The sequence below is a fragment of the Rattus norvegicus genome, chromosome 13 (genome assembly GCF_021556685.1).
Source record: "Rattus norvegicus strain SHRSP/BbbUtx chromosome 13, alternate assembly SHRSP_T2T, whole genome shotgun sequence".
Lineage (NCBI taxonomy): Eukaryota > Metazoa > Chordata > Mammalia > Rodentia > Muridae > Rattus > Rattus norvegicus.
Genome location: NC_141546.1, coordinates 103,094,063 through 103,111,311, shown reverse-complemented (window position 1 = coordinate 103,111,311; position 17,249 = coordinate 103,094,063). Strand labels below are relative to the sequence as shown.

General features: G+C 46.1%; 2 protein-coding genes across 3 annotated transcripts in view; one reads left to right on the top strand and one right to left on the bottom strand.

Moving 5' to 3' along the window:
- Kctd3 (potassium channel tetramerization domain containing 3) overlaps nt 1-8,553 on the top strand; it is a 38,524-nt gene extending 29,971 nt beyond the window's left edge. The window contains exons 15-18 of one of the 2 annotated variants that reach the window (NM_001107199.1): nt 3,036-3,132; nt 5,298-5,482; nt 5,562-5,700; nt 6,966-8,553. In NM_001107199.1, coding sequence (NP_001100669.1) covers nt 3,036-3,132; nt 5,298-5,482; nt 5,562-5,700; nt 6,966-7,527 — 983 coding nt within the window. In that variant the 3' untranslated portion in view covers nt 7,528-8,553. The remainder of the gene's footprint in view (nt 1-3,035; nt 3,133-5,297; nt 5,483-5,561; nt 5,701-6,965) is intronic. The other variant, XM_087581053.1, reaches the window with a different exon arrangement.
- Nucleotides 8,554-14,812: 6,259 nt separating this feature from the next.
- Ush2a (usherin) overlaps nt 14,813-17,249 on the bottom strand; it is a 666,484-nt gene continuing 664,047 nt past the window's right edge. Inside the window, exons 70-71 of the mRNA NM_001302219.1 lie at nt 16,717-16,938; nt 14,813-14,999 (exon numbers count right to left, since the gene is read on the bottom strand). Coding sequence (NP_001289148.1) covers nt 14,910-14,999; nt 16,717-16,938 — 312 coding nt within the window. The 3' untranslated portion in view covers nt 14,813-14,909. The remainder of the gene's footprint in view (nt 15,000-16,716; nt 16,939-17,249) is intronic.

Below are 17,249 nucleotides of genomic sequence, written 5' to 3'. Positions count from 1 at the left end.
TTCTCCTTCTCTCTCTCATCGTTCTCTAAACCCCCAAGCCTAGGAACCCTAAATCTGCCTATATCTCTTCTGCCAAGCTATTGGCTGTCAGCATCTATAGTCACTAGTCAGAAATAACTTGGGGCAAGGTCACATCGCTCACTTGGGTCTCTGTACAGACTCTTGTCTCTGGGTGACCAGTTCCTGGGCCGCACTTACAAAAGACCCAAACCCCAACAATTCCCCTTTTAGTCCAATAAAGGGCTCCTTTTATCTAGCTTACAAGTTGAATACAATTATAACAATTATGAAAATTGTAAGACATGATATAAATTTATAACATCCTATCCATTATATAGATGGTTTATACCTGATCATCCTCTGTTTTAACTTGTATTACCATCCAAAAACCATCTTATCAGACCTGGGAAGCATCTTCTTAAATCCTAAACAACTTAAGTTTCTTGTGAGACTATAATTATCCCAGTATTCATCCTCATCAGACATCTGAGAAAGAATAAATATTATTTGAGCATGCAGGAAGCACAGGGACACAGCGTCCAAAAATCATAGAAGTGACAGAGACATCTTACTGCGTGGACAGTCCCCAGTATTCCTTATAACATTGGGGCATCTGACTTCAGCCTTCTGGCCCAGGACATCTGACGACCTTAATGAAGCAGGAATTATGAAGGACTGGCTTACCCTGTCTTGGCAGAGCTTAGCAGATGGTTATCCTGCATCCATTTGTCCTCTGGGACAGCATTTTGTCCCAGATATAGCTGGGATATTGCGGCCACAGTTGAAGGCATTGATGCTCTTCCTCATCCTTGAAGGTGGAATGGGGATACTGTTAGGAGCAGAACTCGTAGTCAAAAGACCTTTTCATAATGAAATGATTTTTAAATACTGTATTCTGTGGATCTCTATGCTTTTGAAGACCATCTCTCTAGTCATAGCATTTCTGAACAAGCAAACATTGCCTCTCTCCAGCCACATATTATCTATACAACTCAGGGAGCATATTTTTGTGATAATCTAGACTAGTCTCTAGCATGACTGAGTTCGACTGACTGTCAACTTGCATTAAAATACTTTGTAATACCAGCTATTGAAAGGACTAGATTAAACCTTGGATTTTAAATGATTTGCGTAGGCACAATGCCTATTTAAGAATAACAAAATTAATCTTTTTTTTTTAATTTAGAGAATACTTTATTAGTTTTTGTAATCAAACCCACGTATTTAAGACCTTACATATTTAATACAGTGTGTTACCCCTGTACAAATGGAAAAAACTTAAGTTCAACATTTCTAGACCAATATGGCTGTTAATTTCTGTACAGTGCCAACTCAACACAGTAAACGGGGATACTTTTTTCGAAAGTTGACAGCACAGGTAAAGTTTCAAAAAATTCAAATTATATATCTGTATATATATATTTATATTTATATAAAAAGACCAATAATAGCAGTGTGTTATGCATCAACAGCAGCAACAGCTTTTCCAGGTTCTGCAGTCATCTGAACAAAACTGTAGAGACATCAAGCACACTCCATTAAAAAAAAAAAGTAAAAAAATAAAACCCGAGAAAACAGCACAGTTCTGTTACTCTTGTGGTACCTGGCACCATTTTTTTTTTTAAATTAGCTTCTCAATCATCATCTGGAAAGGAAACATTCTGAGCAACATCATTAAAAACAGCTCTGATAAAGCACGGTCATTACTACGTATCATAAAGCAGGTACAAGCTATTTTACATCCACAGAGGTATGATACAGTACTGTCCTACATCTATAATACTAGAGGATACAATTTAAAAGGCATTGAGACTTGATTCTACTTTTCCAGCGGAGGGCCCAAAGGATGGTGTGACACAGCAACAAAATTAATCTTAAATTCTGGATCAATATACAAAGTTTTATACTAACAAAAACCTTAAATCTATATTGATATACAAAATTTTATATCGGTATAACAAAATATAACTGCAAATCTGCATCAAAATGTAAAGATCTCTACCTATGTAATACTATAGCTATAGTGTGCTTTTAATGGTAGATTCAGTAATCCATCCCTATTTATCTAATTCTTAATACTACTACTATATCCCTATTTTTCTTTTCAACTCCCTTCCCTTTAGTTAAGAAGGAAAGATAGAGAAGAGGGAAGGAAAAATAGGAATTCCTGAGTCTAAGCTCTGTATTTAGTTTCCTCCCTGTCAAAACTATAAGTATGTATAAATTATCCCTTAAAATGACAACATAGCTATAATTTATAAAATATCTAAAATCATCCACCCCAACTTAAGAAATTGGGACAACGGTCTCTTGTAATTGCTTCCTTCTGAGTTGGGATGAAGAGCTCTTGTTTGGGGTCCAAAACAAAATTGGGAAAGCAGTTAAGTCAGAGCTGGTTGGCATTATGTGTTACCCCGTCTTCATGTGCTGAGAACACTCAGGATGTGACTGACATTCTGACTAGAACCATCTGAAAGGCTGGATGGACCGAGGTCACTGAGGATCAGCAGTCTTTTCTGAAGCTGTTTCGAAGCAAGTCTCTGGAAACAGTATTAGCTCTGGCAGGGCCAGGCAGGGAGCTGGGACAGCCCGTCATTCAGTTTCCCCAAGGGTGAGTTTTGTCAGGGCTGCCCTCTTGCTGTTTTATTTTGTAACATATAAACCTTACAACCAATTGTGGGAACAGTGACACACACACACACACACACACACACACACACACACACACAGAGAGAGAGAGAGAGAGAGAGAGAGAGAGAGAGAGAGAGAGAGAGAGAGAGAGAGAGAGACTGACTCACACACAGAGAGAGATATACACACGGACATAGACATGCATACACAAAGAAAGAAATGTGATTTCTGTTGTGAAGTTTACTGCATGTTGACATACTTTTGCCTAGAGCTTGTGTATGGCTTTGACGTAAGGCTTGTGCCACATCAGACATGACAGTTTTTCGGGAGAGAAGTGTTTGTATTAATGTGCTTTTATAAGATGAAACCATTCCTCACTCTTGTCCTTTTCTTTTCTGACACAGGGCCTTTTGGAGAACGAGATGATCAACAAGTGTTTATCCAGAAGGTTGTTCCCATCACCAACAAGCTGTTTGTCAGGCTGTCATCGACTGGAAAAAGGTGACACTTCACAGGAGACATGTATATTCAGAAGTTGCCTTTGTCTCCCAGAATGCAGGCACTGTTAGAGGTGGGAGACACTGGACACGTGAGGGTGGCGTCCCCAAGCTGGTTGCTTATAGAAACAGGGACTGAGCAGTTAGAGTCATAATGACTGGACGGAACAGACTGAGAGCAGCATAGAGAAACAAAGCCCAGGAGCCCTGGGATTTGAGCGTTCCTCGCACGCACAGGTGTGTGTCCATTAAGTGTGTCTCTCAGATGGGACAGTGCAGACTGCCGACCACCTCTGTAGAACAGGAGGAAGGAAGCCAGCCATCCTCAGCTGATGGTAATGTAACCTGCCCAACTCGGCCACAGCTCCCTCTCAGCAGCTGCCACCTTCTCCCGGGTCACGGCCGTCTTGCTGTTCCTGCACTCGCAGAGCAGGCGTCTACACTGGTCCCAAGTGCTGCTGGCACCTTCTTTTCTGCTATTGTCTTCAGGGTCTTTTTGGTTTTGTCTTAATTTTAATGGTGGTCACAGTGGACTTCATGGCAGACAGATGCACTAAATTCTGAGAGTATCCTCTATTAGCTATGTAAATTCAACTTACGTGAACTCGCCAATTGTCTGACAGAATAGGGGTCCACTGTCTGGAACATCCATCCTCTGGTAACGTGAAGAAAACACTTGTAAACATGAGCTTTTTTGTCATTTTATTTAACTTTGAAGACAATTTTCTCCAGTTTTACTGTTTTTGTTTTTTGCTTTGTTTTTTCTGCATGCCAGGCAAACGAGCGGTAAAATCTCTAGAAGCAGCTGTTGAACTGAAGGCTTCCTTTTAAACGCCGCTCGTGCTTTTGAGGTGTTTAAAGCTACCTGTTTAACTGTTTGGCATGTCTCTGGGTACATGGTGTTTTAATGAATAAACTGAGTGATGATAGGTTTTATTTCCTTCAGAGATAGCATATAGTCATTAGTAATTCATGAATGAATTCTAGAAAATGGCTAATGTGTCCACAGACTTGTTTGTATGTTTTTTAAGAAAATGAATTTAGACTTTGTACCATGATTAGTTTTACTGAAAGCAGAAGGTTTATTAAGCTGGACTTGTTCTCTGTTTGACGTGCCATGTGTCAGAAGTGTTCCTCATTAATATCCCCTTTTGTGTATTTCAGAAAGCTTTCTGCATGTGATGGGTTTTATGATCTAGAGGGAAACTGCAGTAACAAAAGAAACACGCAGAAGTTGCTTTGTAGAATTCAGTTGATTTATTTTACAAATAAATCAGAAGTAATAGTTTTTTAAAAAACTAAGTCACCTTACAAATATAAAGAAATATTAATTCTTATATGAATAATAATGAAAAAGAATGAACAGGAACAGTTGTTGGTTCAGACTGGGTGCTGGGGAGGTTGCTGCCGCTTCTGCAGAAAGCCAGGGTTCACCCCAGCGCTCACACCCACCTCTGGCTTCCTGAGGCACCAGGCACACACAGGCATTCACACATACATACAAATACATCTTTTTTAAGTTATAACAACTGAAATGTAGGAGAAAGACTTAGACCTCACATGTGGTGAAATCGTAAGTTTATTCCAGATCAGATGACCCCAGCATGTGTGGTCTGTGTGGCTAACAGGATGCTTCACAGCCTTGTCCACTGGGCTGCTTCCTCTGTTCCCTTCCCTGCCCCTCTTACCCCTCCTCCTTCCCCTCCCCCTCCCCGCTGCTGGGCCTCTCACTCTGGTCACACCTCTTATCCTGCTTGCTGCTTTACTTCTGACTCAGGGATGTGGAGCCTTTGTGGATTGACATTGGGAAATATTGCGCATAAACTACTATAGAGATTCTTTTTAACATTGGTGTGTTTTGTTTTCATCTTAACTCCCTCCCTCTCTTTTCCCTTTCTGTTTTCTCACATCTTCGTTCTGAAGACTTGATTATTCCCAAGAGGACTTTTGTGACTAAAGCACCTCTCTGTTTCGGTTGAGGACAAACTAATGTGTGAGAAGTTTTTCTCATTCAGAGAAATAAGACTTGACTTTTCTGTCAACTTTCTTTGACCATTTTTAAACATTTTAGATGCATATTCTTTGTTTGTGTGACTTTGAAAATGGAAGTGTTTCAGTTGTGTGGAGTGTGTAATTGTTTTCTTTGATCTGCACCACTCCTCCTTTCAGGATATGTGAGATCCAGGCTGTGGACTGCACTACAATCTCCTCGTTCACTGTGAGAGAGTGCGAGGGCTCCAGCCGGATGGGCTCCCGGCCAAGGCGCTACCTGTTCACTGGCCACACCAACGGCAGCATCCAGATGTGGGACCTGACCACAGCCATGGACATGGTCAACAAGAGCGAGGACAAGGGTAGGTGACCAGGTGACGGCAGCGGCGTTCCACACAGCCACCCTTTGCCTGCCCATTTGAATGGGTGTTTCTCTCTAAGACGCAGGCGGCCCCACTGAGGAAGAGCTGCTCAAGCTGCTGGACCAGTGTGATCTGAGCACGTCCCGCTGCGCCACGCCCAACATCAGCCCTGCCACCTCTGTGCTCCAGCACAGCCGCCTTCGTGAGTCCAGCTCCAGGTGGGTCCTGAGGAGATGGGTTGCGCTTGGGAGATTTGGCTGACATACATGCTGCAAGCACGCAGTTGCGAAAGCCATGATTTCAAATACAGTCTGGACCATATATGTAGACATTGAATTGTTCAAATATACATTTTTATCTATATGCATAGCACATCTTTTCATAGGAAAACATTCTAAACTTTTATTGAGTTTATTCTTTGACAGTTTCATACATATGTGATATGCAAGGAAAAAAGTGTTGTGGTATTTTGTGTGTCTGGCCTGTACTGTGGTTGATACCTAGATTTCACACATGTCACATGTGCTTTTCACCACTGAGTCTGACCCTCGTAACCCCCTGCCTTTGCCTTTGCCTTTTTTTTTTTTTTCTTTTTTTTTTTTTCGGAGCTGGGGACCAAACCCAGGGCCTTGCGCTTGCTAGGCAAGCGCTCTATCACTGAGCTAAATCCCCAACCCCTGCCTTTTGACTTATTTCAGAAATTCATTAGTTATTTTTCTATTGTGATAAAACACAACAACCATGGTAACTTAGAGACATTTATTTGAGCTTAAGCTTCCAGAGGGCAAAGCGTCCTTCACAGAGGGACATGGGGGTGGGCATGGCAGCTGGAGCAGGCTGCTGAGGGCTCACATCCTGAACCACAAGCCCGAAGCGGAAGGAACTAGAAATGTACAGGCCTTAAATTCCCCAGGCCTGCCCCAGGGACATGCTTCCCTCAGCACAACACACCGCCTACACCTTCACACACTGCTTCACCAACTGGGGACACAGCATTCCAGGCACTGCAGTGCCGCTGGGTGGTCAGTAGCCCGCCCTGAGTTAGGAAGGTCACAGGTCAGGTACCAGTTGTATACTTTGTGGAGTTTTCGTTCTTACCATTCAGGTGCAGCGCTAACCAAAAGTGCTTAAATCATCTATCTGGTTTCATATACAGTGAGATACTCGGCCTTTTCCAACCATCATGACAAAAATGTCCAATTCTGTGAATCCAAGGACCAAATATTGAAGTACATTGATTCCTTATTGGTTTTAGAGACTTCCTTTCCTACTATTCAGATCTTTGCTTGATTGTGAATGTGTGTGCTATTACTTCGGTTCGTAACTGGTGTGATATGATCTACTTGACAAGTACGTTTGTGTACAGAGAGGTGTGGACAGTAACATGTGCCTTGTACGTTTTAGTTGGCAGCTTAACTGCTGAGATAGGCTCCTGAGACCGTGGAGTGAAATCGTAACTGACGTTTTTAAATCTGTCCTTCAGCCTTCAGCTCCAGCACCACGAAACCATCCATGAAGCAGCAACCTATGGTGCCACGCGGCCTTACCGAGAGAGCCCTTTGTTAGCCAGAGCAAGGAGGACTGAGAGCTTCCACAGCTACAGGGACTTGCAGACTCTCAATCTCAACCGAACTGTAGAGAGAGCTGTCCCTGAGAATGGTCACACGGGCCCAGCCCAGGCTGAGGCAAAAGGGGCAGCAGCAGGGGAGTGTGCTGTGTGTGAGAGGAAGTCCCCGGGGACAGAGGGAAGATGTGTGAGGGAGCCCGATGTGGGCTTAGACGTGCACAGACCAGCGGAAGGTTTGTCAGAGCCCAAGAAAAGGTCAACAGAGGATGAAAATGAGCCCAAAGTGGAGTTCCGGAAGAAAGGATTCGAAGCAGGGGGATTCCTTGGAAGAAAGAAAGTTCCCTATCTGGCATCCTCACCAAGTACCTCTGATGGAGGGACCGACTCCCCTGGTACAGCATCCCCGTCTCCAACTAAGACCACTCCGTCACCTCGGCACAGAAAGAGCGACTCCTCTGGCCAGGAGTACAGCTTGTGAGCTCACCCAGTGCATGGCAGTTCTTCTAAATCTACGTGAAAAACAACATTCCCTGGGTTTCAGTCATTGGCTTTTACATCAAAAACTCTACAGGGCACAGTTGGCTGTTTAGTGTTTTCTGGGCCGAGCCTGTAGAAGCAGGAGCAGAGCCCACTCCCCGGTGCAGTGATGCCGTCCTCACAGCTCGGAAGTGGCTCTAGTCCTGCAGGCACGTGTGACAGCAGTGTGTGAGCAGGAGTCTTGCCCTGCCGCCCTCCCTGCTGGTGTTTGGTCCCAGCACCACAGTAGTACCTTAGAGCATGTGAGGCAGCGGCCGTATTCCTGATGCCGTTGCCCAGGCCTGTCTTGCAGTGGTACCCTAAGGTTAATCTCATAGTCTTGGAACATGGGCTCCAGCCCTTGTGATTGCAGTGTTTACTAGCCACATGATGAGGTGCTATGCTGTGAAAAGTCTCAGTAGCTCAGAACACTATCATTGGTCCGCGGGCTCCACTATGCACTACGTCTTCCGGGTGGTTTATTTCATTGTGGGTCATTTTCTGCTTCTTGTTGTTGGAGTCAATATAGCATGCGTCCCCAGTGTTTGGTCCCTGAAGTCCTTCCAGTGGGAACAGCGTCTGTGTTTGATTGGTAAATATAATAACGACAGAGGGGAAGTCTGGGTGTTCACAGGGAATCTCCCCATTTGCTACTTCAGCTACTTTGGGAGCCACTGTGTGTGCAGTGTCTCACAGGATTCGAATTCTGGATTTGGAGTTAAGTAATATATGTAAAAATGTTGGTTTAGCTTTATTTTGAATTCTGGGAGCAAAAGAATTTTCATTTAATCAGAATGGTTTACATATTTCTGCAAATGGAGAAAATGTAGGTTTAAACCCATGAGCATTTACTAAGTGGATGATGTATATTCCCCATTCTCAGAAGTATAATGAAAGTAGAATAAATTCTTTAAAGTTTACTATATTGCCAGTGGTTTCACACAAATTCCCTTGTATTTATTTGTCGATTAAATCAAGTGAGAAAGGTTAGGGCAGTGTGTTTTCAGTTATTTGGCAACCTTATCCTGTGTTAGCTCCACCCGCACGTGTTTGTGAAAAGAAGCATCTTACTTACGTCAGAAGACCACTAGGGATGAGAGGAAAAGTTGGTTGGCACTAAAATTTTATAGAAAGGTAGTGTGAACCTTAGCCTCACCCTGGCAGGCGAAGGCCAGCCTCGGCTGTGTCATGAGCCAGTGTCTCACATCACAGGAAGAGTAACTTCCAAAGCACAGACCGCAGCCTCTGCAGGTCTAGCCTCGGGTCTTCTGTCTGCAGCAGAGCTGGATCCCACTTGTCTCTCTCTGGTTGCTGTGCCTACATTGCCAAAGTTGTGAGGCAACAGTAGTGACAGACCTGTGCACTCCGTGACAGACCTGTGCACTCCGTGACAGACCTGTGCGCTCCGTGACTGTTGCAGAGAGGGAGAGGCCATTTCATGGGAATGGTCCAAGCACTCGGTTGTCAGTGTTCTGTACACTGAGTGGGGTAAGTGTTGGTCTCATCTCAGTGCGGTGAGAGCAGAGGGTAAAACTTAGCCAGGGGCTCAGCCAGCTTAGGAACTGACATCTTCTGGTTGAAAAACGTATAATTTCCTTCTTGGCTTTCTCATCATGATTGCCTGGCATTAAATCTAGTTGTCCCAGCCCCATTCTAAACTGGCCTGGTTTGAGTGAGTCATTTGGAAAGGGTATCCCAGTGGGTTTTAGTGTGTGTTGGATCAGGCCACACTTATCACATTCCGGTTCCCTAAGTAGCTGCTGTCGCTTTATGACTCAAGAACGCTGGAATATTCTCTAAGCATATTAAACCTAGCTCACGTTAAAGTACCCGCCCGTCTTTTCATGCATGCCCCGCCTACGCCTCTCTCAGCAGCTGCAGTATTTCTGTGGATGCCAGCATGAGTGCTCCAGTAGCACAGCACACACTGGCAGACCTGTGCACGCAGGTCTTTATGCAGTGCGTGTTGAGGAAGAGTTAGGGGAACACAGGCAGTCCCAAAGACAAGAGTCTTCCCAAGACAGTGGCTTCTTGTTTCCGGAAGACACTGACCGGAAAAACGACGGGAAGGCATAGGATGGCTGTGTATACAGCGCAGATGGAGAAGAGGAGTCGGTCAGCAGACTCGCAGACTTAGGGATCGAGCTGGTCCTTTTGCTTTCTTGGCTTCTTGCTTTCAGGCTCTTCTGTTTTGGCCAGATGTTGAATTCCTTGTCTAGTCCTGGGGAGGAGCTCAGTGCCCACCACCCAATCAAGGACCAGCATCCTGTTATATCTCCTGGGGCTTATCCAGGCTTTGAGATGGCGTTTATGCAAACTACCTGACTGAAAACCTGGACGACTCAGAAGGCCCTCTCCCAGCAGTGAGACCCTCAGCAACACTACTAGCAAGGTCAGAAGCCATGTTAGCTCTCACCTCCACCCAGCAGGGGTGCAACGGGTAGTGTGTGCACCTTTACCTGGGACGGGGCCTGCTGTCGTGCCTTAGCTTAGAAGCACAGCACGCTGGACCCCAAGGGGACAATCCCTGACCATATTCCTGATGCAGAGTGTCAGGAGAAGGCAGGGTCCTCACTGGGTATGCGTGGAGAAAGTCACTCGGGATCATCCTCAGACCTTAAGCTGAGTGCGGGCATCTGGATGTGGGCAAGGAAAAACTTGTTCAGCTCCCTGCTTCTCGAGCCACTAGTACTTAGTCGTGAGTGTTAGACACAGAGCTGAGGAAGTGGTGCCACGCCTGCTTTGGGTTTGAGGTAGAGATGGCCTGAACTGTGAATCAAGGTTACAAGGAGGGGACGGCCTGTCTCTGTAGAAAGCTTCATTGCACGCTGATACCCCAGGTAGGCTTTAGTGTTCATCCTGGACACTGTGGCTAAGCTTGCGCTCTGTTCTCTGTGGGAGAAGGCTGGGGTGGCAGGAACAGGGTCTGCCTGCTGTGGCTGCACCATCTAGCCAGTAACAGCTGCAACCTTACAGATGCTCCCTGCACACACACACCTTTTCCAGACCAGCCTCCCTTCTGTCCTTGAGAAACAATGGGCTCTCGAGGTTCCCCAAATGGAAGAGCGCAGGCTGTGAGGCTGTAGCTGGGACGCGTCAGTAGCAGGGCGCTTCGGTAGCTGGATTCGTCAGTAGCAGGATCCGTCAGTAGCAGGGTGCATCAGTAGCTGGATCCGTCAGTAGTAGGATTGCATATACTTAAGGCGCCGGGCTTGCTTCCAGCAACAGTCAGTCTGTGGAAGAAACGGAGTGGGCCCTATCTCAGCAGCATAGCTCTATGAACTTCCTGGTTCCTGAAGGAAGCTCTCTTAGAGCCTTCCCAGTCATGTGCCCCTGGGACTAAGATGGCAGGAGGTAGGTGGGAAGTTCCTATGAGTTTGCTGTAGTGCAGGGCCTGGTGCAGGACAAGCTGCTGCTAGCAACAGAGGTGAAGACGACCATCGTGCTCGGGTGGGAGGTGAAGGCTCCGTTGGTCTTCCTGCCTGTTCTTTCTGTCCTGCACTGGTTCCACCCCCAGGTCTGCTCTTAGGTGAACTACTAGTCACTGGAAATGACCTTGGGCTTCCGGATCATGTCCACAGGAGCAGAGCAGTGCACATGGACGTGTGTGGCTTAAGTGTCTCGTTGAGACACGGAGAGTAAGTCTTAGGGCAAGCCAAGTGTTCTGAGGGATGGTGCCATCAGGCATCAGATACCTTGGGAGCAAATGGAACTGAGTACCTGAGCTGAAGAGGAACTGGGATCTGCAGGGGACCAAGCCACAGGTAGGTGCTGAGATTCACTCTTGGCCCAGTCTGTGCCCAGTGACTCCCATCTGTGCAGACTGGGAGATTTGGGCAGAGAAAAGGCCACCCTGACCCAAGACTCTCTGTCTTTGTCCCTCTGCCTCAGTGCAGATGGGACAAATTGGTTCCCCACTGTCAGCACTCAGCTGCTTTAGCACTGGGCATGACTAGACTCTAAAGACACTCAAAATCCTCTATCTTTTGCTGGGTATATCCCCAGTTATCCCCAATTTACCCTGGCATGTGTCCCTTGCCTGAGACGATGGAGAAGTCACACCCACCTTTATTCAGGGAGCCTAGTCTTTAGAAGAATCAACAGAGAAACAGGATATTGAGTTTCTCAATTCTTCTGCCTCCATTTGCAAATACCCAGAACTGATGGTGGGTACAGGCTTACGAGCAGTTGGCCCCCAAGACTAACCAGAAGGGGTCTCAGGTTAGACCACTGGGAAAGGCAGATACTTCTATCAGCTTGACCCTCCCTGATTATGGGTACTCCAGCACTAACTGGGGTTGTATAAAATTTAAAGCCCCAAAATGGAAGAAACCTGTTTTCTGTGTCTGTCTATCCCTGTCCCTAGTGCATGACCCAGTGGCTGGTGAGACTCGTCTGGACCAGCCTTTACTAGTTAGAACAACAGGTGTTTTGGGTCATGCCAGTTGTCAGTGGACTCAAGAGCAGGTCTGCTTGTTGTAAACCAGGTTTCAGTTTTATAGAAGAACACGAGTGCCTGGCAGGCATCAGATTGTCCTGTGCCATTGAGTGCCCTGAGGAGCTGGCTCTGGAGTTTCAGATGCAAGTGTGTTTGTCTCCAATCGCTCTCCACAGCCCCAATTCCTGAGTCAGGCTGGCCCTCTGGCTGGCCACAGAATCAAAGAGTAGTGTAGGGCGATGTCATTATACAGGTGAAGGCAGGTACAGGATAGAACGAGGCCTGTCGTTGGACGAGAAGGGAGGATGGGCGGGAGAAAAGTCTTAGAGACGGGGGAAGAGACAGGAATGAGAGAGATGAGAGAGAGAAGCAGTGGAGAGAACATGGAGGCGGACGTTAAGATTCCTCTCTGCACATTCACAGGTTGTTAGGAATATTCTTAAGGGATGGCTTTGTATGTCTAGGTGGGCAATTAGATATTTTCAGATGGATCCGAGGTTATTGTGTTGTGTGTTCTTTCATGTGGCGATTTAATTGAATTCAAGAGAGTCTGTGGTGGCTGGAGACATGTTTGTCTGGTGTCAGCCTGCCTTGGGAACTGGATGTGGAGAGAGATTGTTGCCAGGCTCAGAGAGAGGCCATCGGTGGTGTGATAGGGGATGCAGCAAAGCGGGTGAGAGGCTTTGCTGACTGAGATGAAGAGATCAAACAGATGTCCTGGGGCACTGTGGTGCCAGATCCAGTGCCCGGTCCAGTGTGGGATAAAAGACAGCAACTTTTTATAATTTTACAGCAACAGAGTAGCAGCTTCATGACTGACTTACATAGTGAGGAAAATAAAGCAACCAATGAGGAGTAAACTCTCAGAGGAAACTCAGCGCCAGTGTGGATTCAACTTTCTTTTATTGCAGTGTTTTTACACAACACGAGCTTTGAAGCCAATCCGCTATGCCTAACATAAGCCGTGACGTTAGTCACGCTGACCTGGAAAGACCTCAGGTAGGTTTGTTCAGACTGTCAGCCTGCTACTGTTAAGTTCCATAAGAAAGGTGGGTGTTTTTCCAGAATGGGAAAGAAAGCTGGAAAACACAGGTAAGTTACAGGGGCAAGCTGTATAAGGTACATAAAGGTCAATCTGCTTAAACCAGAGTTACTGATCTACTTGGTAGCAATTACAAGGACTGGGTTAAAGACAGAAACACAGGTCTAACAAAGTTCAAGTGTTTGATACGCCCCACCCACTCCAGGCTTCATGTGTCCATTACCCTGTGTTAGAAGAGCAGTCACATCACTGCTAGTTTTAAGTGTTTGGGAGCCATGCTTGGGAGACTGACTTGCTCTGAGGGGTTAATGGAGAATATTCCCCCCCTTTCCCCTCAAGATCAACTGGGTCCCAGAATCACCTGTCTCTTGTTCAGGGAGGGTGTCCAGTCATCTCTAACCAGTGTTCAGTGTACAGAAAGGAGTGTCAACAGAGGGAAATTTCCTCCATACTTCATGTGAAGCCTTGGTCAAGCAAGGGCTTTGTCTTAGCTGTACATAGATATAAACGAAAGGCCAGAGGAAGCTGCAGGCTCCTGTCAAGCCCCAGTGACCCCTGAGGACCAGGTCCTCAACTTGCCTTGACAATTACAAAGGAGTGACTAATATTGGCCACCTGCATGGCTCTAGACACACAGCAGGGAACTCTCAGCAAAGAATAAAATCATTGGAATGTTTCCTTTGCACCCCACGGGATCACGCTCCCTAGACTGGGCCTAAGTCCTTAAGAGTTGTTGTTGAGACAACTGTTTCTCACTGATGATTCTGTTCTTGACCAGAAGAATGCTGCCCAGGTGTGGGACCTCATGATCTCGCTTTAATTCAAAGCTGTAGTCTTGAGAGGCAGACCCACTGATGCTATGGCCTAAAGATGATGTGAGATAAGACCTACTGGACTGGTCAGTTCTCTTCCAATTCAAAGGTGTACATCTTTTGGCAAGACAGTTAAGTGGTGCTATGATTTGTACAGGCACTATGAACACCCGCTACTTTACATATGTTTAATCCAGGTCTGTGCTGTGACATTTAAGAACAGCGAGTGTCTATGAGCTGTCCTGTCACAGATTTGGGCGACAGTCCAGCATCCCCAAAGTCCAGCCTTAGACAGTTGGATCATGGGAGTAAAGAATTGGATCTCCAGCCAAATAACTGAGTTACTACTCCCGCTTAACGCAGTTTCCACCTGTCACTTGGCATCAGTCCACAAGATATTGTCACATAAACTTAGAATAATTTCCTAGAACCTTTAAGACTGAAGGAGGGCTTTCTTGTTTTCTAGTAATAACACATTTACATTTTATGAAAAGTACTAATCGATGATTTCACAAGTTTTCATTTTAAAACAAGATCTCAGTTCAAGCAGTAATAACCGACTGACTTCAGTGAGTGTGTGAGCTGCTTAGTCCTTAGGGACAGCTATGAGAGCTGTGCACAGCTGAACCCCGCCGGTGTGGTGGACGCCACAGCTCTAGAACCTGTGCGCTTGCCGAGCTGCGATCACTAGTGCCGCTGTCGCTGTTGCTTATAGAGTTCCTCGTCTCTGGTAGAACTAGCAGGTTGGAAAGAGCAAGACTAGCCTCTTAGCAGACTTGCTTGGATTTGAACAAGAATGTTCCTTTAACAGAGTCACAGGCAGAGCCCAGCAAAGTGCACACTTTGCTTTCCACAAAATCAGCAAGGCAGTGCAAGCATGGATACAATTTCCTTATCTGAGACAAGCAGAAAAGTAATATTTTTAGGTCTCTATTAGGAAGAATTAAACACTTGGTTTCAGTGTTTTTCAGCTTTTATCACATGTGATAACTGGGCAAAAAAGGAGGGTATAGAACATGCACCCCAGGGTTCCATGTTCTAACCTCAGTTGTTTACAGGTGGGTGTCAGTAAAGGCGGTGTGCTCCTTGGTCACGGAGCTGAAACCCTTGATGGCGTTCATAAGCTCCTCTTCATCCACACACTGAAAAGCAAGCCAGCCACTGCATTAGATACAGAACTGTCATTAGCCTCTGCTCCTCATTCATAGGCCATCACTGTGATATAAGACAGGGTCAACACTAGGATGTGCTTTAAGGCAGCTCTTCCTTTAAATTCCCATCACTGAAGGGATCGTGTGCTAATCCAGCTCACAGCTAATATCTTAGCCTCCATGAGTCTCCGTTATCTGTAGACTGGGAAAACCTGAGTCTATGTATAGGTGGTTTTTCACTTAAAAGATTTAGGTAAGAAAGAATAAAAGGCAGTACATGCTGTTCACCCTGTTGCTTCCTCCACTGCACTATGTTTATCCGCAGGGTCCCTGTTAGGATTTCATAATGAGCCGGGAACTTGCCAGGTGTTGGCACCTCCACAGGCTTCCACTGACCCCTTCTGAACACCAGGCAGAAACACATGGCCATTGTCTACACCCGTTAGGTAAAGCCAATGACCTCAATTCCACAAAAAGATGACTAGTGTGTTCTCAGGTAGGTTCCAGACACCTCCGACCCTAGGCTTGTTCTGCAGCGATGCCAACAGCCCTTCCTAGACTGCATGAAGATTATGGGAAATGTAAGTCTTCATGTGTTACATCAAATAAGTTTGTTTTGATTGAAAAAGATAATCTAGCAATTGTTTGTTTCAGCCTAATTAACTCTGGAATGAGTATATAATCGAGTGAGCTTTAATAAGTTCAAGCACGATTTTCACAAAGGGTTTTCTGGTGTGTTGGGCAAGGTCTCCTGTTTCCGCCTTCTGGTGCTGGTATTATAGGTGTCCCTACAGTGCCACTGTAGTGAGGTTGTAGGGACTGGATTGAGTTTCATGCATGCTAGGTGGGCACTCTACCAACTGAGCTGCAACCCGGGCCCCTGAAGATAATTTTTAGCTTCATTATATATTTAGTCTTTCAGAGCAAGCACAAAAAGCTCAAGTGGTGGCAGCAGAGGGGATCTGATCCCTTTACCCGCACTGTTTGCCCTCAGTCACAAAGGAAGTCATGGAGTTGCCTACTTGGCAGTGAAGGGAAAGTGCACGAATCGTGGGGAAGGTGAGGGTCCTGTGCGTGTGCTTGAAGCAACGGGCACTAGAGAGCTAAGCCCTGTCCTCAGTGTCTTCTCTTACCAGCCCACGGCCCAGCGGATGTCTAGGATGAAAAGCAGTGTAATTGGTAAAAATCCTACCAGGTCCATTTTCTCAGGCACTGGAAAGCTTGAAGCTGGTGACAGGTGACCCCCTCCAAGCCAGAGTCTGAACCTCTGGACTAGATTCACGGTGACAGAGAGCTGGTGACACGTCTCAGGTGGTCACGTGCCTATCTAGCACACACAACCCTGGGTTACAGTCCTGTTTGTTTTTTAAAGCAGGGACATGGTACTACATGCCTGCAATTCTAGCATGTAGGAGGCTGAGACAGAAGAAACTTGTCATTGAGACTGGCATCCTTGTCTAATGGATGAATGACTATAGTAACATGTTTATCTTGTTTTTCTGGAGGTTTAAAGTAAATCAAGTGTGTTTTATGCCTTGTTTAGGTCTAATTTTGTTTTTTTTTTTCCCTGTATTTGCTGAGTTCTTTATCACACAACAGGTCAACAGCAGTTCCTACCCTGATACCACACAGCAACACTGTTAAACCAGTTTACAACACAGTTGGTGTGCACTGCAGAGGTGTGTGTACAAGAGGCAGACACACTCACCAGTCCACTGCTGTGGCCCATAATAGTTTCCCACAGTGAGTCCTCCGTCAAGGCCTTCTTGTCTGGACTATCCATGAGCTGGCTGACGCTGCGGTGGAGAGAACCCTGGGAGTAGGCGTGGCTCAGTTGGCTTTGACTTGGAATCCGCAGTACTGACACACTTTGGCTGCTCCGAATACTCACAGGCGTCCCAGACCTAGGGAGTCTGGTGTCGGCTAATCCCTGAAAAGGAAGTCGCTGTTAGAGATGGGCAGGTGATGGTGTGTGGTTGGGAACTGGGATTCATACAGGGATGACTTTCTCAAGCCTCCTAAATAGAACTTCAACTCTACAACTGAACACCTGGAATACTGTGTCCTTGATTCCCGTGTTTGTGGCAATGCTATCGGTCTCTAGGGCATTCATGTCCTGCCTTGGTGGCTGTTTCTTCCTATGGGACCAGACCTGCCAAGCAGTGAAACCAGGGGTTGGTCTGGATTAAGGTGCTCTCACCCTCTACCTTGATATGGAGCTTCTCTTCCACTTCATCTAAA